The 23,006-nt window shown below is 35.9% G+C and overlaps 1 protein-coding gene across 3 annotated transcripts in view; it reads right to left on the bottom strand.

Moving 5' to 3' along the window:
* TRPM7 (transient receptor potential cation channel subfamily M member 7) overlaps positions 1-23,006 on the bottom strand; it is a 124,129-nt gene that overhangs the window by 40,505 nt on the left and 60,618 nt on the right. For 2 of the 3 annotated variants that reach the window (XR_001512578.1, XM_006756005.2), the window contains exons 13-21: positions 19,855-19,908; positions 17,212-17,352; positions 16,568-16,702; positions 15,136-15,416; positions 13,210-13,438; positions 11,740-11,895; positions 11,514-11,657; positions 7,889-8,017; positions 4,682-4,960 (exon numbers count right to left, since the gene is read on the bottom strand). Coding sequence is in view for 2 of the 3 variants with exons in the window: in XM_006756005.2 (XP_006756068.1) it covers positions 4,682-4,960; positions 7,889-8,017; positions 11,514-11,657; positions 11,740-11,895; positions 13,210-13,438; positions 15,136-15,416; positions 16,568-16,702; positions 17,212-17,352; positions 19,855-19,908 (1,548 nt within the window). In the remaining variant the exon portion in view is untranslated. The remainder of the gene's footprint in view (positions 1-4,681; positions 4,961-7,888; positions 8,018-11,513; positions 11,658-11,739; positions 11,896-13,209; positions 13,439-15,135; positions 15,417-16,567; positions 16,703-17,211; positions 17,353-19,854; positions 19,909-23,006) is intronic. The other variant, XM_015558931.1, reaches the window with a different exon arrangement.

Below are 23,006 nucleotides of genomic sequence, written 5' to 3'. Positions count from 1 at the left end.
CCGCAGGTGCCCAGGACTGTGGGCAGCTTCTCCAGGGCCGGCTGCAGCTGCCCAGAATCCCGGGCGGCTTCGCCTGTGCCCAGCTTTGTCAGGGAGGACATCCGGAAGACATCCAGACTAATTAGCATATTACCTTTTTATTAGTATAGGTTGATCTGTGAAGCTAGGCAAGTCATGGACATATATATAATGAACTGTATCAGATTTCTGGTTCTAATTGGAGTCTATCTAGAGTAAAGGTCTAGACCAGTGGTTTCTGGGTTGACACTCAACCACTGAGCAACACTGGCCAGGCATAAACCAGTAATTCTTAAGTGGGGAGAATAGGACATTATCCTGGAGAAAAACTGTAGTATGAAAATGCAAATATAATAATAAAACTTTATATTTAGAAAATTTAAAAATCTTGTTTTCATTATGTAAAGTAATGCTGATAATCCTGTGAGCTAGTCTAGTTATTTGGAAGGTAAATTTAATTTAGAAACAAGATTAAGAAAAAGGGTTTCAGAAACTCTAGAAATAGATTTTTATATTTAACTAGAGGCCCGGTGAATGAAATTTGTGCATGAGGAGGGTCCCTAGGCCTGACCAAGCGATCAGGGCTGATCTGCAGGGCGACCGGTGGGGTGATCAGGTGCCCCCCACTGACACCCGCCTTAGCTGGCCTGGGGCCTGTGGGCAGCTCCTGCATTGAGCGTCTGCCCCCTGGTGGTCAGTGCACATTATAACGACTGGTCGTTCTGCCATTTGGTCGATTTGCATATTAAGCTTTTATTATATAGGATAAAAGGAGGCAGATATTTAAAAAGAATTGAGAAACAGCATAAATATAGGCTCATTTTGATAAAACTATTATATACATTTATTTGTGTGAAGTTTGACACAAATAAACACATGTATTCATGAAGGGTGGAAAGGAATACACATATCAAACTGCTAATAGTGGAATAAAATTTGCATTTTTTACCACTGAAAATATTTATGGTAGTAGGCCCAATACATTTTAGATTGTTCAGTTCAGTGTATAAAGAACTGCACATTAGCCCTGGGTAGGTGTTTCAGTTGTTTGGAACATTGTCCTATAACACAAAAATGGGTGTAGGTTTGAACCCGGGTCGGGGCAATGTGTACAGGAGGCACTTAATCAATGTTTATTTTTTTCTCTCACTCCCCCCCATCTCTTCCTCCCTCCCCCGTCTCTAAAAATCAGTAAAAACACAACTCTGGTAAGGATAACAAAACAAAAAACAAAAGAATTGCACATTAAACCTAACATCTACATTAAAAAAAAACAAAAACTGCCAGATGATTATGCCTATGGGAAAGAGCAAAAAATTGGGCATACTACATCAGAAAATGATTAGATGATCTGGATGTAACTTCTTTAAAAAATTTTTTTTATTGATTTCAGAGAGGAAGGGAGAGGGAGAGAAAGATAGAAACATCAATAATGAGAGAGAATCATTGATCGGCTGCCTCCTGCACACCCCCTACTGGGGATCAAGCCCGCAACCCAGGCATGTGCCCTTGACTGGAATCAAACCCAGGACCCTTCAGTCTGCAGGCCGACACTCAATCCATTGAACCAAACCGGGTAGGGCTGGATGTAACTTTTAATACTAGCCTGGATCCATAAAGACAGGAGGAAAGAGGTAACTAAAGACATAAACTATAATAGTATTTGTCCAGCTGGCATTATCTTGCAAAGTACATTAATAATGGGACAAGAAGCCCTGACCAGTTTGGCTTGGTGGATAGAGCGTCAGCCTGCAGACTGAAGGGTCCTGGGTTCGATTCCAGTCAAGGGCATGTACCTTGGTTGCGAGCACATCCCCAGTGGGGGGTGTGCAGGAGGCAGTTGATCAATGTTTCTCTCTCATCAATGTTTTGAACTCTCCCTTCAAAAAAAAAATAATGGGACAAGATCATGTGGTAGGATGGAGCTGAGAATGAGAAGCAATTGTGAGACATTTTTTGGACTGCCTCACTTGTTGAAAATCATCATAATGAACAATCTGACTAGTTGCTTTCAACACCCATACATTGAAGGAAAGACAAAGAAATGTCAACTTTTTCCTTTCATGGAAAAGAAGTCAAGTGGGGGCAAAAGATAGCACTCTTTGATGTTTCCCCCTATATTTTCCTCCCCCAAAGTCCCAGTTTTTAGTGTTCTATATAATTCAGGCTATACCCTGCCTATTCAATTTGACTGCTAACTACTCCTCATCTTATATAATAAAAGCATAGTATGCAACTTATCCCCTCGACCAGGAGTTCTACCAGAGGGCGGGGCCGGTCAGGGGAAAGGAGGGAGGCCCTGGCAGCACTAGGGACCCTACCAGTGGGTGAATTTCATACACTGCGCCTCTAGTCATAAAAGAAGCTCCAGTCATGATATTCTTTTTTACTCATATCTTCTCTTAAGCTTTCAAAGAATAGCTCACATCCCATTAGTTTATGAAATGCCTCCACAGATTAAGCTCTATATTCATGAATCCCTATATTCCCTAGCCATCAATTTAATCAATAGGCCTCACTGATAGCTTACTAACATTTCATGATTTTCTTAAATACTTTAAGTGGGACAGGCTCCTCAAGCTAGATTACACAATTATTAAAAACTACAGGACTGGTAAAGTCAAAAAAGAGAGACATGGTTTCACAAAGTTCAGAGGCAATATCCTACTACTTACTGCATTTCTTAGGTATCAGTGAGAATATAAGAAACATTAAAAACTACTTGGTAATAATTAGTTTAAATTTATAATTTCATATAAGGAAAAATTTTAAGCATCAACCTATTAAAATGAATGTTAAGCATTTTTATGCTTTGTCTTTTTTCTATTTTAAATGGCTTTATCCATCCAACCAACAACTACGTCTTATGGAAAACCTACTATGTGACAGGCACTGTGATAAGTTCCAGAGATATAAAGGTGACCAAAATGAGACAAAGTTCCTACTCCAAAGTTTATAGCCTAGAGCAGCGGTTCTCAACCTGTGGGTCGTGACCATAAAAAAACACACATTTTGCATATCAGATATTTACATTACGATTCATAATAGTAGCAAAATTACAGTTATGAAGTAGCAACGAAAATAATTTTATGGTTGGGGGTCACCACAACATGAGGAACTGTATTAAAGGGTTGCGGCATTATGAAGGTTGAGAACCACTGGCCTAGAGGAAAGTATAAATAACCCAGTAAGATTAGGATTTAAAATACAGTTAGACATTAATGTTCTGAAGAAACAAGGGTCCCATAAAACTAAACAGCAAATAAACTTGATCCAGCTGGAAGAAATCAAAAAAGCTCCCCTGGAAAAAAAATCATTTTGCAGCTGAGAACTGAAGTATAAACCTAAGATAATTAGTCAAAAAGACTAAGGGCATGAGTGTAGATGAGGGTGATCACTCCAGGCAGAAAGAACGTGAGCTATGGTACTCTGATAGGGGCTATATTAAAGAACATATAGGAAGACTTGTTTGAATAGAGCACAGATAGAAAGAAAAGCAAACTGGGTAGGACTTAAGAGTTTCACTAAGAATATTGATCTCTAAGAGCAATGCAAGCCCTGACCAGTTAGGCTCAGTGGATAGAGCGTCAGCCTGCGGACTGAAGGTTTGATTCCGGTCAAGGGCATGTGCCTTGGTTGTGGGCACATCCCCAGAAGGGGGTGTGCAGGAGGCAGCTGATCGATGTTTCTCTCTCATCGATATTTCTAACTCTCTATCCCTCTCCCTTCCTCTCTGTAAAAAATCAATAAAATATAAAAAAAAAAAGAGCAATGCAAAACCATTAGATTTTTTTTAAAAAGGGAAGTGACACACTCAGATTTATATTTTGAAACAATTACTCCAGTTATAATGTAGATTGAAGATAAACCAGAGTGGTTGTGAATAAACAGATTACTAGACCGCTGAAGGTACAAGAAGATGATAGATTGGCTTAGGGCAGGGATGGATAGCATCTGGCCCATGGACCACATAAGGCCCGAAAAATTATTTGGTCTGGTCCTGCCAAGAAATTAGGAGTTAATTAAACATCTGACCATATTTTTAAGCAGGCGAATTTTTAAGTTGATAATTTTGTATGGCCCATGAACGATGTCATAAATATCCAGAAAAAAGGTTCCCCACCCCTGGTTTAGGGTAACAACAATAAGGATAAAAAGAAATTCAGATAGGAAATAACAAATTCTTGTCTTTCATTCCAATTTCAAATATTCCATAGCAAATAGCATTTAAAAACTAAAGCATTTCAAAATAAATGTGTTCCCACCCCCTCAACAATATACATAAAAATATTTTCAGCCCTAACCGGTTTGGCTCAGTAGATAGAACGCCGGCCTGCAGACTGAAAGGTTCCAGGTTCAATTCCGGTCTAAGGGCATGTACCTTGGTTGTGGGCAGGAGGCAGCTGATCTATGTTTCTCTCTCATCGATGTTTCTAACTCTCTATCCTCTCCCTTCCTCTCTGTAAAAAATACAATAAAATATATGTAAAACAAATATATTCTCTTCAAAAGTTAATACCCTTAGGAATGGTTGATTTGGAGTACAAAGCAAATACACATGAAATAACATTCTCTGGTTCAAGTAAAGCTATGTTAACATTTTTATGATTTTAAGAAACAATATTGATAAACTGATATGATTATCAGATACCTCTCAACTTACCATTTTTCCAATCATCATTACATAAGGTCCTGCCTGTTGATTTACAGCTAGAAAATCTAGCAAACGCACATACCAAAATATTATGTTAAGACAGTAAATTAATCTTCCAGCCACAAAAACATGATTTTTATATCCTTCCTCAAAGTTCCATTTTGCTCCATATCTTAGTCCAAATCCAATGAAGAAAGAAATTATGGCAATTGTATCACTGATATTGAAGTAATCACTAAACCACACTTTAATCTTCTGGCTTATTTTTCCAGCTTCAGACATAAAGATCTAAAGGTTAAAAAAAAAGTTTAATCAGTTTCTTCCTATTAAAAAATATAACAACATTCATTTATAACATTACAGTAGATTTTTACATATCTTTTGGTATTTCAAAGTATTTTTTATTTTCTTGGTTTTTGATGATGCATATGATCGTCAAAACAATTCAGTAAGGTATCAGAGACAGACACTTCTTATCCTAATTTTGTATATAGAAAAACCCCCCACATAAAACACCACCACAAATGACTTGCTCAATTAAATAAGATGCTGAAAATCTTGGACTGGACCATAGTTTTCTAAATTGGAATGTGAGACGCTTTTGAAAAGTTATTTTATATTTCAATGAAATAACACTAGGATAGCCTGGTAAGATGTCTCAAAGGTGCTTTATTTACAGAAAGTAAACAACTCTCTGGTTTAAGTAGCTGTACTTATTTCTTTCCTGAATATAAAAATAAAAAAAAAATTTGTGTGAAATGGTAAAACATTTACATCTTCAAAATCATAATGTAGCCAGGACCGGTTTGGCTCAGTGGATAGAGCGTCGGCCTGCGGACTCAGGGGTCCCAGGTTCGATTCCGGTCAAGGGCATGTGCCTGGGTTGCGGGCACATCCCCAGTGGGAGATGTGCAGGAGGCAGCTGATCGATGTTTCTCTCTCATCGATGTTTCTAACTCTCTATCCCTCTCCCTTCCTCTCTGTAAAAAATCAATAAAATATATTTAAAAAAAAATCATAATGTATCATAAAATAAATACTGAAAAGTCTCCCTTCCACTTTTCTGCCTTAGCCAGTTAAGTCCTTTCTCCATTAGAGACAACTACTTTTATTATAGGCATAGCTCATTTCATGGTACTTTGCTTTACTGGCTTTAAAGTTGTTGCCTATTTCACAGATTGAGGGCAAGACCCTTCACCAGTAAAAAGATTATGACTCGTTTTCGTGACAGACCTGCTTTATTAGAGTGGGCTGGAATCATATCTCTAAGGTATGCCTGTACTATATAATGAATCCTTGTAGAAATGTTTTATATATGTACTGGTACTAGAGCCCCAGAGCACGAATTCATGCAACAGTGGGGTCCGTGGCCTGGCCTGTGGGATCGGCCGGCTCTCTGACATCCCCCAAGGGTCCTGAATTGTGAGAGGGCGCAGGGCAGGCTGAGGGGCCCCACCGGAGCATGACTGGAGCAGGTTGGCCAGGTGGGGAGGGCCCGCAGGAGGGGTCCAGGGAGTGTGTGGCCCATCTCACTCAGTCCTGATTGGCTGGACCCCAGCAGCAAGCTAACCTACCAGTTGGAGCATCTGCCCCCTGGTGGTCAGTGCACATCATAGCAATTGGTTGACTGCCCCCTCGTGGTCAGTGCACATCATAGCGAGTGGTTGAGTGGCCTTAGCATATCATAAGCATATTATGCTTTGATTGGTTGAACATCCAACTGAACACTTAGCATATTAGGCTTTTATTACATAGGATATTTAGAAGAATTCTTTGAAACTTGCTTTTATTATTTAACAATCTAATTTCTTCAAACAAGTTGGTAAAACAACAGATTTATAAACATATGAATCATAATACCTAGAGAAATTTAAAATGCATAGTAAGCTATTTAATAAGATAAATTCCTATGATACCCAAGTGATAGAGCAGTACAATGCCTTTTATTTATTTTTGCAATTTCATATATTCTCTAAATGTAAGCAGAGACATAAAATAATTCAGAAATTATTAAGTAAATGTGTTATAAAACAACTTATGTAGTTACGAGTTTGAATTGAAAGTACAAAAGCATTTTCCTTCCATATCAGGATATTAAAAATTTACAATTAAAATTTAAAACTTTTATAGACATAGGATCTAAATCTGTATGACAACTCAATGGGCAATAGAGTACACTTAAGAGGGCAGTGCAAGATAAGAACCTATATCTAACTTATATACCTATATATAACCTATATATATAACTGGCTATATGTATAATTAATTCTTTTTGAGGAGTGGCAGAGAGAATAAATATATATGTTCAGAAAATATGTAAGCAAAAACAGGTTATGTTCCTGAGATAAATCATTGTCTGTAATTTGTGGCAAACAACACACTGATCTCTATTCTTTTATACGTAACTAGTGCCTCGGTACACTGATTCATGCACATTGAAAGGAAATTAATTAGAAGGTGGCTGGTGAGGTGGGACTTGGCAAGACTGGCCAGACACGCCCTGGAGCCAACCTCCCACTGTCCCTCACCGACTGGCCACACCTGGGGCGGCACCGCAGCTCGAAGGGTGTCTGTGGAGTGAGCGGGTTCCCTCTGGCAGGTGGAGTCCCTTGGGCTGGCCTGTGGGGATCGGGCCAAAATTGGCTCTCCGACATTCCCCAAGGGGTCGCAGATTGCAAGAGGGTGGTTCTCAGGTGAAGCACCCTGGTATCGGGCTCCCTCCTCTCTGGTTCCAGGGTGGGTCATCTGAGAACCACTGCTGTCCAGCCACCACAGCTCGGCAGCTTGGGCATTGAGCAGTCTGCTCCCTGGTAGTCAGTGCACGTCATACGTACCAGCCAGTCGGACAGTCACTTAGCCTTTTATATATAGATAGATTTTTTAAATTTATTGATTTTGAGAGAGAGAAACATCAATTTGTTCTTCCATTTAGTTATATTCATTGGTTGATTCTTGCCTTGATGGGAGATTGAATCCACAACCTTGGTGTATGGGGACAATGCTCTAACCAACTGAGTGACCCAGCCAGCATAGGATCTCTATTCTTTTGTCATGATTTTTATAACAGCAAAAAATAAACATGGTCCACTATAAAGTCACTCACCTATAAAGTCATCACTTAAATTATCATACACATACCCATACACATTCCCAAAACAAAACAAAAGATTCTCCATATATACAGTAAGTTACTGGTAGGAAAAACTAAAGACATACCGCACGGACTTTCTCAATAGCATAGGTAAAAATATAAGCAATAACAATCCATTCTTGAACTGAAGGTAATTGTTCCATTTGTACAAGAACCACAAATGTATAAAGCATCAGAAATCCTAAGTAAGCCAACTAATAAAAAAGAAAATACAAGATATGAATAAAATTAATTACAAAATAAATATTTTACTCTGAAAATTTTCAATACACAAAAAAAGAGACTAAATGGACTCTTGTGAACTACCTCCCAGCTTTAATCATTAAAATAGTTTTAGAAGTAATTCTTCAGTGCAGACATTGCATTTCTTAATCAAAATATAAATGATCTTCAGGGTATGTGTTGTGCTAAAACTTAGTTGGCTTTTTAGTACTTCCCATAGGATAGTGGTTCTTAACCTGTGGGTTGCGACCTTTTCACAGGAGTCACCTAAGATCACCAGAAAACACATATATAATTACATATTGTTTTTGTGATTACATATTGATTTTGCTTTAATTATGTTCAATTTGTAACAATGAAAATATATCCTGCATATTTACATTATGATTCCTAACAGTAGCAACATTACAGTTATGAAGTAGCAATGAAAATAATTTTATGGTTGGGGATCACCACAACATGAGGAACTGTATTAAAGGGTCGCAGCATTAGGAAGGTTAAGAACCACTGCCATAGGAAGAATTTTATAATACCAAGGTTTATGTTCTCAGCTTAGCCTACATAATTCCATTTAACTTATAATATACCTAAAGCATCATAATATATTAAATTTACTAAAGAACTTCACTATCATCATCAAGAAATACATACCAGGTATACCGGTTAATAATGGCAGATTTTGTAATCAAAGAAAACACGATAATTTCAAGAGAAACATCAAAAGTGCTTTATTCAAATTAATGTCCAACGCTAGCTACACATTTGCCCCATCTTTCAGGTATTTTGTGGATACCGTTCCAATAGAACTTTTCTTGTTTTGAGGCAAACCATTCAGGGATCCAATTTTCCACTACTTCGTATGTTTTGAAGTGCTGCTCAGAAAGTGAGTGTGCCATCGACTGGAACAAGTGGTAACCTGAAGGAGCAAGGTCTGGTGAATACAGCAGGTGGGTTAATACTTCCCAGGGCAGATCTTTCAGTGTGTCTTTAACTGGTTTTGAAGTGTGTGATGGTGCGTCATCATGAAGCAAAATTACTTTGCCGTGTCTTCTGGCACATTCTGGTTGTTTCACGATCAAAGCATGGTTCAAATTGATTATTTGTTGTCGGTAGCAATCAGTATTAACAGTTTCACCTGGTTTTAGAAGCTCATAATACACCACACCTTCCTGATCCCACCAAACGCACAGCATTGTTTCCTTTTCAAAGCCATGTGACCTTGCAGATGTTGATGGTTGACCTGGATTAACCCATGATTCTGTGCATTTGGGATTCTCAAAATAAATCCACTTTTCATCGCCAGTCACGATTCGATGCAAAAAAGACTTTCTTTCGTGCCACTGAAACAACATTTTACTGATGACTTTTTCCTTTTTCTATCTTTCGTTCAGCTGATGTGGCACCCATTTTCCTTCCTTTAAAATCTTTCCCATTGCTTGTAAACGATCAGAAATTCTTTGCTGAGCAACGTTTAATCTTTCTGCAAGTTGTTTTTGAATTTGACATGCATCTTCATCCAATAATGCTTGTAATTGTTGGTCTTCAAACTTTATTGGTTGACCTGGACGTTCTTTGTCTTTCACACGGAAATCACTTTTAAAGCGTTTAAACCAGCATTCACAAGTATCTTGAGATGGAGCATGTTCACCATAAGCTTCCCGAAGTATACAATAACTTTCAGCAGCACTTTTCTTCAAAATAAAGTAATGAATTAAAACTTCCCGCAAATGCTCTTTTTTTTGGCATGAAATTTGACATTTTTAAGTGTAAAAATATCTGATATTAACATCTCCAGAAAATTTGACACATAAAGTTTTGAAGCTTGCTGTCAATACAACAAAATAGCATACATATCAAATCACATATATATCAACATGTATGTAATTCCGCTATTGAAAAAAATCCGCATTATTAACCAGTACACCTGGTACTGCCCGCTTCTTCCCGCCACAAACAACATAGTATTCCTAGGAAAGACAACTAGCTCCTCGTCACTGAGGTTGAAATCCCAAGAAATGGAAACCAATATGAAAAGCATTTGCTCTAGGAATGGGAAAATTCCACTTTTGATATTCTTAAAAAAAAAAAAAAGATAGGGAGGTGATACAGTCAATATATAATAACATCTAAACAATCATTTCATTTCAGAGGAAAACCCATATTCATCGATCCTTGAACAATTGTGGCTAAGAATCATCTTTGTCTCTACTGGTCTTAAAATAAGCCACATCATGATTTCCCTATGGCAGGATAGGGAAGTAAGCTGCAATAAATAAAAAGAGAAATTTCTGCAGCCACCTGGGTTGTTCATTTTAATCCTTCACATGAATGCAAACTAAGATACCTACATTTTTTCCATTAGTGGGGAGAGAATTTGGGGATTATGTTAGATAATTCAAATGTGCAATTTCAACACCTGAACAAGATGAAGCAAGAAAATTTCCATACTGAAATGGAAACGTGATCAATTAGTCTTACGTTAATGGGCATGTGTGTGGTTGGGAAAACAATGCTTGAAGGAACAAATTCTCAAATGTTCATCTTAGCACAAAGCTATTTGTATACTTTCGCAATTCTTCAAGTCTGACGATAAAAATGAAAAACAATAAAAATAACAATAAAATAAAAACAACTTAAGCCATAGCCAGTGTGGCTAGGCTGATTGAGGGTCGTGCCCTATACCAAAAGGTTGCTGGTCCATTTCCAGTCAGGGCACATGCCCAGATGGTGGGCTCAATGCCAGGTAAAGGGTATGCAGGAGGCAGCTGATCAATGTTCTACTCTCACATCAATGTTTCTCTCTCTCTCTCACTCTCTCTCTCTTCCTAAAAAAAGGTCAATAGAAAAAATATTTAATTAAAAAACAATGCAAAGCAAAAAAAGCTTAAGAGTTTTTCTGGGAAGGAGAGTAAAATCTCATTTGCTCATCCCTGGTTAGTCTCATGTGTTTCTTCAGATGAGACTATCCCTCTATGGACATACATGTTCATTAGTAAAATCCATTCCTCCATAAATCAAGAGAAAAGCTGATTATGAATAAAACTATATGAATTATGTAGATTACTTTTCAACATCAATTAATAATGCAAGAAAGGCTTATTTCCAAAATTTTAATATTATCTGCTAAAACACAAAGCAGTTAAAATTTTGAATTAGTTTCTTTTGATTAATCTTGACCAATTTTGGGGGTAGATGATTAGTATCTGTTACCCACTTACAAAGGCATATAGTTACCACATATTTGTTCAGTAAGTTTCTGGTTCCAATCAGAACTAGTTCCAATTAGAACTAAGATTTGTTAATTTTTATCATTCTATATGATAGCTGTTAGGATAAAACTAATTCAAACTTACTGTTCTTTTAAATGGAAAATGGCTTTTCAGTTATTAATTTACATCAAGATCAGTATGGACTCTAGACCAAGCCTGTCTTTTAAAATCATTATGTTCATACAATTTAAAAACATACCGTGTTAAACCAGAATTTTACAATTGGTGCATGATAAAAGGCATAAAACTTTCGCGTTATTGGAAGCTTTTTTGATTTTATTTGTATCTCCATTTCACAGTTTCCTTGATTGCTGTCCAATATTCTTACTTCTTTAAATACTTCCTAAAATAAAAATAATACTTATAAATATACAGATTTATTCACAAATCTATAGTCACTTAAAAAAAAAATTTTCCCCCCTTACCATAGGAATCTCTTCTGTGATGTTCTGAAAGTTGTTTTCACTATCTTCCATTGTCATTTGATGGGCATCTTGAGATTGTGGAATATGAGACATTTCAGCCTTAGTTTTATATTCTAGCATTAATATGGTAGGTGGAACTAAAATGCTTAATATAACCTAAAAATTTCAGAAACATAAATTCACATTTTAACATTAATAACTTTCAAGAATGTAATACAAGCAATAAAAAAATATTAAGTATCCTTACTATTGGTCAGTCATTTTGCCCCTGGTGATATAGGGAATAAAACTTAAACTTCATTTCTACTTACAATTATTTTTAAAGAGGCCCAGGTTGAATTGTTTTAAGGAGTAACAAAACATTTAAGTATTATGATATGATGGTGTAGAAAATATTTAAGATTAAAGACTTGTCTTTTAAAAAAATCAAATTACAATCTGTTCAGAAAACACATTTGTTTAAACAAAAGCCAAGCCTTATGAAGTTACTATGTGATTAATTTTATCCTAAATCTCTTCGCAAGTGTTCCATGTCACATCATCACTCAGCTTATACCTCCATAAAAAAAAGCATAATTTATAAAATTTTATGTTATGAAGCACAAAGAAATTAGAATTGTGTATCAGGGTTTCTACTAGTTAATCTTTCACCATTATTTTTAATAGATTATTAGTATTTGTTATCTACTTATCATAGTTAATGATCAAACTACTTGCCTGATTTCTGCCTTCTACATTTCTGTAACTTATTTAAGATATGATAGCAAAAAGGGAGTTTAAAGTAATATCTCTCACTATGATAAAATTGAAGGTACCAGCCCACAGTCTTGACCATAAAAACCAGGCATATTGCCTGGCTGGTTTGGCTCAGCGGATAGAGCGTCGGCCTGTGGACTGAAGGGTCCCGGGTTTGATTCCAGTCAAGGGCACATGCCCATGTTGTGGGCTCAATCCCCAGTAGGGGGCGTGCAGGAGGCAGCCGATCAATGATTCCATCTCTCTCTCCCTCTCCCTTCCTCTCTGAAATTAATCAATAAATATCTATATCTATATCTATATCTATATCTATCTATCTATCTATCTATCTATCTATCTATCTATCTATGAACAACCCAGGCATATCCAATACACTTCAAATAAATTAAAAGTAACACATTATTAAGTTAATAGATAGGTCCTGAATTTTAGTATTTAGGAATCATTGCTCAGGGCTGTAAATGCCATACTTTGATTTGTTGGCCTCATACTTCTGGCTCAGATAGGTGCAACAATCACTAAATACCACACCTGGAAAGGATTTAGAATGAACAATAGGAAGGAAAAGGACACTTATGTCACTTTGGATACAATGCCAACACCACCACCCCCATCATCCTCATAAATAAAAGCATTTTACTATACATTTGGGCTAATTCCCCCCCTCTTTTAATCTAATCACATTCTTTATATCATTTTTTTTCTAAGGTATACCTTGTACCAGGAATTTTTCCTCATATTCAGCCTTCCCATCCACATATCAGATAATAACATTTGTGTACAGGTGTGGGCTACAAAAGGCCTTAGTCTTGAAGAAACTGCTAACTTAAGGCAGGTGGAATTACTCCAGTTTTTCAGTTCGTAAGTGAGCAATTTCATAGCCATGGTTTCATCTTGTCTGAAGGATTGTTCTAGTAATTCAACTGCTAGTTGACCAAAATCACTATCAAAAGATAAGAGCAAAGCATACTCATTTACCAAATTGTAGTTTTTAACCACTATTCTTACATTCATTCATAACATGTTCTAGTTTTTAATATTTTCACACACATACAATACAAACAATAAAAAAAAATTAGGGAATTGTGAGGCAATAGAATCATGGTAGGTCTGTTTTCAGTTATCTACTACTATATGGAAATCACAAGGTATTTAAAATATGTCACATTAAAAATAAGACCGAAGCCCTAGCTGGTTTGGCTCAATGGATAGAGCGTCCGCCTGCGGACTGAAGGATCCTAGTTTCTATTCCGATCAAGGGCACATGTCTAGGTTGCAGGCTCGATCCCCAGTGTGGGGCGTGCAGAAGGCAGCCAATCAATGATTCTCTCTCATCATTGATGTTTCTATCTCTCTCTCCCTCTCCCTTCCTCTCTGAAATCAATAATAATTAAAAAAAAAAACAAAACTAAAAAGGTGACTCCAACCCTGGTTGGTATGGCTCAGTTGGTTGGAATATGTCCTATGCACCAAAGGGTTGTGAGTTTGATTCCTGGTCAGGGCATATACTCAGGTTGTGGGTTCCATGCCTGGTTGGAGCGCATTTAGGAGGCAACTGATCAATGTTTCTCTCCCTCTCCTTCCTCTCTCTCTAAAATTAATAAAAAACATATTCTCTTGCCCTAGCTGGTTTGGCTCAATGAATAGAGTGTCGGTCTGCGGACTGAAGGATCCCAGGTTCGATTCTGGCCAAGGGCACATGCTTGGGTTGCGGGCTCGATCCCCAGTAGGGGGCGTGCGGGAGGCAGCCAATCAAAGATTCTCTCTCATCATTGATATTTCTCTCTCCTTCTTCCTTCCTCTCTAAAATCAATAAAATATATTTTAAAAAACCCACAAAAAACATATTCTCAAGTGAGGATTAAAAAAAAAAGTGACTCTAGAGCACTTTCCTCTCGTTTTGAAAATAAACCTATAGTACTACAGGAAACCCAAACTAACAATGTTCATTAAAATTTTTCTATATAGTTATTTCAAACATAGAAAAGGGTTAGTGCCCAGTAGAAAGGAATGTGAATGCAGACTAACCTAATCATGAAAAACACCTAAAACTTAAATCTCCAATAAGTAATCATCAGATCCCTGCTTGAATTATTTTCAGTAATAACTCTTACCCTTTTCTAAAGTCAACCTATTTTGGGAGAAAGAGGTCCTATTCTCTATAATAAAGCTTCCTAGAAACTACCTTTACAGCTTACTATTCCATTAGTGCCCTAAGTAAACAAAAACTTCTGTGAAATGTTGCGTTCTCCTATATATGTAGTTCCACCATCTGGAATGCCCTTCCAGCTGAATTCATCTCCTTAGAACACAGCTTAAACCTTGCTTTCTTCCTTTCCTTGCATTCCAAGTGGAACTTTTCCTGATCTAATTATTAGTACGTCCAATTATCAAACTAACTTTTGGCATTTCTTCTTTCTTGAATTATTTAACTCAAATTGCAAACAAAATAGTAACTTCTTTAGCATATGCATAGGTAGCCAAGTTTCTTTCTAAATTTTTAAAAATGGGTTTCTCTTAAGTATACAAATAAAATTATACATCTATATCCCCACTTAGTCCATGATATTATAATCTTCATTTAAACATGGTCTATTTTGTATTTTTTAAATGTTCCAAGTTGTAGTAAATGTAACTTACTTGGAATACTGTTTCAATTCTTCTGAAGTATCATCAACCAGGTCACTCTGCTTTGCTTCATAGGCCATTGAACGATAGATCTTACAGGCAACTAATGCTTTAGCCATTGATTCTTCACCATGCTGCCATAAAAATCGGGCCATGACCTGCCTCTTCATAAGGCAAGCCCAAATTAACAGTTCATTAAGTGGATAAGGGAAGCGCTTGGTTTCTGGATCATCAATATCTACAATTTCATCTTTGGTTCTTTTCTTCTTTCCTTCTTCCACAGCTGTATCAATCTTCAAGGAAAAAATAAATATTATAAAGCTCCTCATAAAAAGGCCATGATATTCATGTGGAAATTTTTATAAAATCTATTATGGTATTCTTCAACTTCATATAACTGTACAAATTATACAGTATCAATTTTATACACTTAATTTTTATTATACCTCAAAATTCATTTTATAAAAATGGCATTTCCAAAAAAGTGCTTTTTTAAAAAAATATTTTTTTAATATATTTTATTGATTTTTTACAGAGAGGAAGGGAGAGAGATAGTTAGAAACATCAATGAGAGAGAAACATCAATCAGCTGCCTCCTGCACACCTCCTACTGGGAATGTGCCCACAACCAAGGTACGTGCCCTTGACTGGAATCGAACCTGGGACCTTTCAGTTCGCTGGCCGACGCTCTATCCACTGAGCAAAACCGGTTTTGGCCAAAAAAGTGCTTTTATAACAAAGTTTCTCGAGATTAAACAAACAGACTGTATATTTCAACACAATTTTATTTTATTTTGGAATGTTTTTTTAACCCTCACTTGAGGATATGTTTTTTATTGACTTGAGAGAAAGAGAAAGAAACATCAATCAGTTGCCTCCGATACTCGCCCCAACAGGGAATCAAACCTGCAACCTTTTGCTGTACAGGATAATGCTCCAACCAACTGAACCACTGGCCAGGTCCATAAAACACAATTTTAATGAAAAAGAAGTTTAAGTCCTGACTGCGTAGCACAGCTGGTTAGATCATGGCCCCAATATGCCAAGGTTGCAAGCTGGATCCCTGGTAAGGGCAAATACAAGAATCAATAATGAATGCGTATTTCTCCTCTCTCTCTCTCTCCTTTCTTCTCTCCCACAAGTCAATAAATTTGTTTTAAAAAAAGAAGTTTCAGTAACACCTTTGTCTTACATGCTGTTAAGTAAAAATGGAATAAAAAGGGGCAGTAGGCGTTTATCAAAACGTTTAAAAAATTGGGTTGTTATATCATCAACTCACAATGGGTATATCTTTTTGTATATGGGAAAATGAAGAATCAAAGATATATCTAAAAACAATAAACAACTCTTACTAAAACAAGTAGTTTTTTTATTTCATAGTACTCAGTAATTTAGAATGAACAAAATCCAAAATTCAGAAAGTGTAATATTTAAACAAAAATACCTTTGGTCGGTAGGGCTGTGCTGTTTTAATGAAATGATTATGTCTCGTTTTTTCCTTTTTGTCTGCCCTATTGCCAAAAGATTCATGACTCTTTCGCAACTGAGGAGTGCCACTGGAGGTATTTCGGCCAGACCTCTGAAAATGAAAGCTTATTAGTTTTTATAGATTTAAATATGCTGATATCCTTTAAAAAATTCAAGAATCAGTTTATATTATGTATAAGTTTGTGTTCATACACCACATGAAAAATATGATTTGGTTAGGATATCAATTACAAAAAAATTTCAAAATACCTAGTTGAACATCTCATTTAAAAAAAAATGTTTTTATTGATATCAGAGAGAGGAAGGGAGAGGGAGAGAGATAGAAACATCAATGATGAAAGAGAATCACCAATTGGCTGCCTCCTGCACACCTCCTACTAGGGATTGAGCCCACAATCTGGGCATGTGCTCTGGGAATCAACTGTGACCTCCTGGGTTTATAGGTCAAAGCTCAACCACTGAGCAACACCGGCTGGGCAAAATCTCATATTTTTAAGACAATGCTACTTTAACCATTTTAATGTAAGTAATTTTAAACTTTTAAAGCGTATGATTTAATTTTAAAGTAAATATATAGACTTCCCCCCAAATATTACATACCCGATTATTTCCACCAAGACTATTATATATTAATCGAAAACGTTTCCGAGTGTAGGTGCATCTATAGGTTCCTCCCATAAGATATTCAATAACAAGTCCTATATCAATTAGGGTGATCTTATATCCTGGAGGAAGATTTCCCTGGAAACAAAACATTAGTTTTAAAAAGACAGGATAGTACTTCTCAATAATTCCATATGATGCTCTAAAATGACACATATTTACTTGTTACAGAAAGCTGGAAGAAGCTTGTTTTTCTTCCTTTTCTAAGGAAAGAGGATTATAAAGTTTGAAGTCTCAAAAGGTGTAGTTCAGGACAGAAGTATGGTTTACAGGAGACAGTTTGGTCTCCACCACCTTAATACTTTACAGGTGGGGGCAAAGGGACTTCTAAGAACCAACTATTCCATTTTCACTGTAACACTTACCATAAATATCATTTTCCTGTAAAAATAATGCTATAAAAGTTAATATAATGTTTCTCAAACAAAATCTTATTGCTATTTTACAGATTACAGAAGATTTTACAGCCTTGTCTAGGATTTAGCTACTACTTATACTTCTGTTTAGAGCTGAAACTTCATTTTCCCAGGGCATCAATTTGTAAATGAACTCTTGGAACATAATTCACTTGTGAGTTTGGAAAGATTGTCTGTTTCAGAACCAACCATTTGATTAATTTCATTAAATAACCTTAAAAGGGTTTAATCATCAGATGACTTACATATATTAACCAATTCTACCCTCTTACCATCATCATTCTTTCTACTTCCCTAATTATAATTTCATGAATTTAGTACTTTTAAAAATGCTTATACTTTTTTACATCTTGGTTTCATCTGCGAAGTTTTTAATTTTATATATCTATATTTTTAAAATCTAAAATTTAAAAATTTTAAAAATGTTCATCTTAAATATAAGGTTATTCTTATTTTATATCTAAAACCTCAAAATATGCTTTATGATTGAGAATGTTATGATGATGCTTAGTTTTTAAAAATATAACAAATACCATTATGGTATGAGTCCACTTGAATGGGAAATATTTAAATTAAGTAAAATAATGTGAAACTATATAAATAACTTGTACAAAACTCAACTTATTAATTTGAATCAGCAAATACTCAATTACTGCCTTTACTTTAGGATTTTTTTCCAAAAGAAATTGGGCCACTGATGTAAAAAAAAAAAAGAATTAACAACTGCAGTTCTTTCAGCTAGCCCACATAAGTCAATCAGAATGCAAATGTGTTCTAAAACCCCCCTAGACTAAAGGTCTCTCCCATGATTCAAGGTTTCTGGAGGGAAAAAAGTTTTAATTATTATTCCTCCTAGTTGTAGGACTTCCACTCAGCCAGCGTTCCTGTGGGTCTGGGTGATGTCCCTTCCGTCTTTTAGTTTCACTTTTGAAATGGTTGTTCGAGGCGGCAAACTCCGGCGTTAACCTATGCCGCCATCTTGGTTCTTATCCAGTTTTAATTATTTAAACAACAAACAATTAACGTGAAATGTTCACAAGAGGCAAATCCATAGAGCAAGGAAGTAGATTAACAGTTGCCTTGGACAGGGGCAGAATTCTTGGGGGTATCTGAAATACTTTAAAATTAGACTGTGGTGATGGTGTATAATAAAAGCCACTGAACTATACACTTTAAAAGGGTGAATATTATGGCAATGAAATACTTTTTCAATCAAACTATAAAGAAAAGCACATACAAAAAATGAAATAAAATGTTACTTTAAGTATAATAAAGTCTAGGTTCCTCATATGAGATAGGACTAGTTTAGTATTAAATAGGTTATAAAACAGGAAATTACATCTCTATTTTAATTTTTCAGCTTTTTAATAGTATATTCACTTAATAGCAAGTAAATGTTTGAATGAAGAATTCTAGAAAGCAAGTGTTTTAGTTCAGAAACTTAAAAATATTTCAATTAAGTGAATACTTTTTCACCAAGAAAAATGAAAAACTATTGGATACCAATAATTTAAACAGCTTTTATTTTTCAATATTCAAAACTTTTACTCTTTTTTTATAGCCTCACCAAGAATGTTTTTATTGAGGGGAGGGGAGGGAAACATTTATCAGTTGCCTCCTGTACAGGCTCTGACCAGAGATCAAACCTACAACCTACGTATGTGCCCTGACCATGAATTGAACCCGCCACCTTTTGGTGCATGTGAGAGAGGGAGTGAGTGCACTTGCAGAGGAACATGCTTTTCAGCATTTTTATTGACAAAATCTGCCATTAATGATCATAACCTAGTGATTCCCTCAAAATCCTAGTTCAATGTCTTTTACATGCCCTGGGAACAAATTTCTTCTGAACACAGGGAAAAAGATACATTGATCCTATCAATGATCTTCCTTTACAGACCAATGAGCATTATGAAGTTCACCACACTTTATGATGATTAGAAGCTCAGGAAATTCAGTTATAATTTCATAAACTTTCTTTTTCTTGATTTCTGATGTATCATGCAAAATCTTTACTTCTGTCATTACATACTTAGTACTTGCTTTATTTTGTTCTAAAAAATGTCATTTTATTGATACTTTTAAGGTATATTTAAATGATTTTTGGAAACAGATAAAGTATAGCTTTTTTAAATAACATTTTTTAGGGAAAAAAGTTTCTTACCTGTTTGACATCTCGAACAAGATGAAATAGCATTGGATTAGTTGGACCTTGTTTCTTTAAGGAGACAAAATTAGAGTAAATTAGAGTAAACTGTTATTTTTCTTCTAAAATAATGTAAACAACTTCCCTTTTTATTACATATAGAACTTTTATGAACCCACTTGCACAAATTATATGTTTTTTTAGTTAAGTTCTGTTCATAAAGTGGAGCAAAAAAGGACATACCCATTTCATATTATTATTTTTGCCTTAAACAACATATATTATTTTCTTATGTTTTTACTTATGTAACAATATGTAATTTTTATTTTTATTTTTTAGAAGTCATGCAAGCATTACAAGCTTCACAATTATATCATTCCTTTACATTTCTTTCATTGATAATGGAGGTGTACATGCTCTTTATTGTTAAAATTTCTGCACTTATTTCTGCCATTAAGCATCAAGTTGAATCAATACTTCAAGTATTTTGGGTAACAAACTTTTAACACTTAAATATGTCATCTTTTCCCTCCTATCTTAATTCCACTGATGTATACTAGTAGACTAAAAACTTTTCCTTTTTATAGTAATCTTATTTTGATAGTATCCTATTTTGAAAAACTACCCCAGAGTTTATCTCATCCATCAAGACTGAGAGGTAAATGGGCCAAAAATGTATTCTTCTAAACTTTTTAAACAGTGCTTTGACCCATCTGAAATTTATTGCATTAAATTCTATACAGTACAAGCAAAGATACATATTTTCAATATTTTAAATCTATTGTCCAAAAGAAATAGCAAATGGGATTTTTTCTCCCATTACTGTGTTGTTAATTTTTTATGAGGTTATCATAGCAATGAATGCAATCTACTTTTCCATTTTGATCACATATACTTGGTAATACGTTTCTGGATAAACCTATTATTTTTTTGAAAACAGTATTATTTTCTTTACTATTCTTGACTTTCAAATTCTACGTATCTAAAGATGACTATACATTATTGAACATAAACTATATTTTACTTCTGTTGTCTTATTACAATATTTAGTCTATCAAGAGCTGAGTTTTCCCTGCCCATTCTCCCCCATTTAAAAATATAAATGTCTTCTAAGTTAATATGAGGTATATTAAATTTTTTAGGTATTAGAAAGTTTTACTGTATTTTCTCTAACAGTTTATAATCACACAAAAATGCAATTTTTAAAATTCTATCTTATCTTAACCCATTATTGTTTATTCATTAAATATAAATGCTTAGTAAAAAATAAATATACTTTAGTACAGCAGTTCTCAGAGTGTGGTCCAGGAACCCCTGAATGCCCCAAAAGACCCTTTTAGAGGGTCCATGAAATCAAAAGTATTTTCAGAATCATGTTAAGATGTCATATGCATTTTCTCATTCTCTTCCTCTCAGTGTTCAGTAAAATTTTCCAGAAGCCTCTTGATGAGTGATATCATAAAAATTAAACTCAAAAGCAAATATGAGAATCCAGCTGTCATCCATGAAGCCAGACACTGAAGAGATTTGTGAAACCATAGAAGTATTCTACTCTCTTTAATTCTGTTTCTTGAAAAATATGCTTTAATGTTAACATGTAATGGATTTATTATTGTTATTATATAAAATGTAATAAACATTTCTTGGTTTTATATTCTAATGTGTTCAATATCAACACCTCTTTACATAAGTAAAACCTCTTTAAAAACAGCTTTTTGAGAGTTATTCAATAATTTTTATGCAATAGGAAATTGATACCAAGAGGTTTGAAAACCACTGTTCTGTCATGTTATAATTAATCCCTTAAACTTTAAAAATTTCATAATTGATGCTGAAAGTAACTATTATCTTAATAACTGAGTTATACAATTAAAAAGATTACTTGCCTTGCTAATGGGACCAATTTTTATTTTTATTGTTTTATATTTGCTTTATATTTCAGGGATAAACCTTACTTCAGCACAATGAATAATCCTTTTAATTTTTATATCTGTTTGCTAGAGACACAGTAGCATGCCAACAAAGTTTAATGTAACTGTGCTAGACACTATTAAAGGAAAAGAAATAAAGATATAATCCCTATCCAAAGGTAATTTACAATCCATAGGGGAAGATATAATTGTATTTAACTGACTATGCCATTGGGCCTCATGAAGGCAATGGCATGGCATTTACACCAAGTTCTAAACAATAAATAAATATCCAGCAAGTGGGGAGTAGTTGAAAGAAAAGCACAGACCAGCACTGTGTAAAGAACAAAAAAAGTTCTTTTATTATATTGGGGGGCAGGGGAGAATTTCAAGTGAACAATGTAGATGAAATACCCAATATAATGGGATGGGATTAGAATATAAAGGTCAAATGAGGGAGATACCTAGACCAAATGTTTGAAAAACTGGAGAGCTTTGAAAATCAAGCTAAGGGTTTGGGTATTATTCTATATACTAGAGGCCCAGTGCATGAATTCGTGAATGGATTGGGTTCCTCGGCCTGGCCGGCGATCAGGACCGATTGGGGCCATTTCCTGGCCACAGAGAGGGACTGTGGGAGGTTGGCTGTGGGAGCACACTGACCACCAAGGGGCAGCTCCTGCATTGAGCATGTGCCCCCTGGTGGTCAGTGCATGTCATAGTGACTGGTTGTTATGGTCGCTTAGGCTTTTATATATATACTGGAGGCCCGGTGCACAAAAATTTGTGCACTTGGGGGGGGGGCACTCAGCCTGGCCTGTGTCCTCTCCCAGTCTGGGACCAATCAGGGGATGACCACCTGCTGGCTTAGGCCTGCTCCCCAGGGTATTGGGCCTAAGCTGGCAATCAGACATCCCTCTGGCAGCCCAGCATCCCTCGGGGGATGTCCACTTGCCAGCAGGGAGCAGACCTAAGCTGCAGTCAGACATCCTTAGCGCTGCTGAGGAGGCTGGAGAGGCTCCCACCACCACCGCTGTACTGGCAGCCATCAGCCTGACTTGTGGCTGAGCAAAGCTCCCCCATGTGGGAGCGCACTGACCACCAGAGGGCAGCTCCTGCATTGACCATCTGCCCCCTGGTGGTCAGTGTGTGTCATAGTGAACAGTCATTATCAGTTTTTCTGCTGTTAGGGTCAGTTTGCATATTAACCTTTTACTATATAGGATAGAGGCCTGATGCACGGTTGGGGGCTGGCTGTTT

This window comes from Myotis davidii, unplaced genomic scaffold (assembly GCF_000327345.1).
Source record: "Myotis davidii unplaced genomic scaffold, ASM32734v1 scaffold132, whole genome shotgun sequence".
Classification (NCBI taxonomy): Eukaryota; Metazoa; Chordata; class Mammalia; order Chiroptera; family Vespertilionidae; genus Myotis; species Myotis davidii.
The sequence above is the reverse complement of the archived record's forward strand: the minus strand, read 5'-3'. Positions and strand labels throughout refer to the sequence as shown.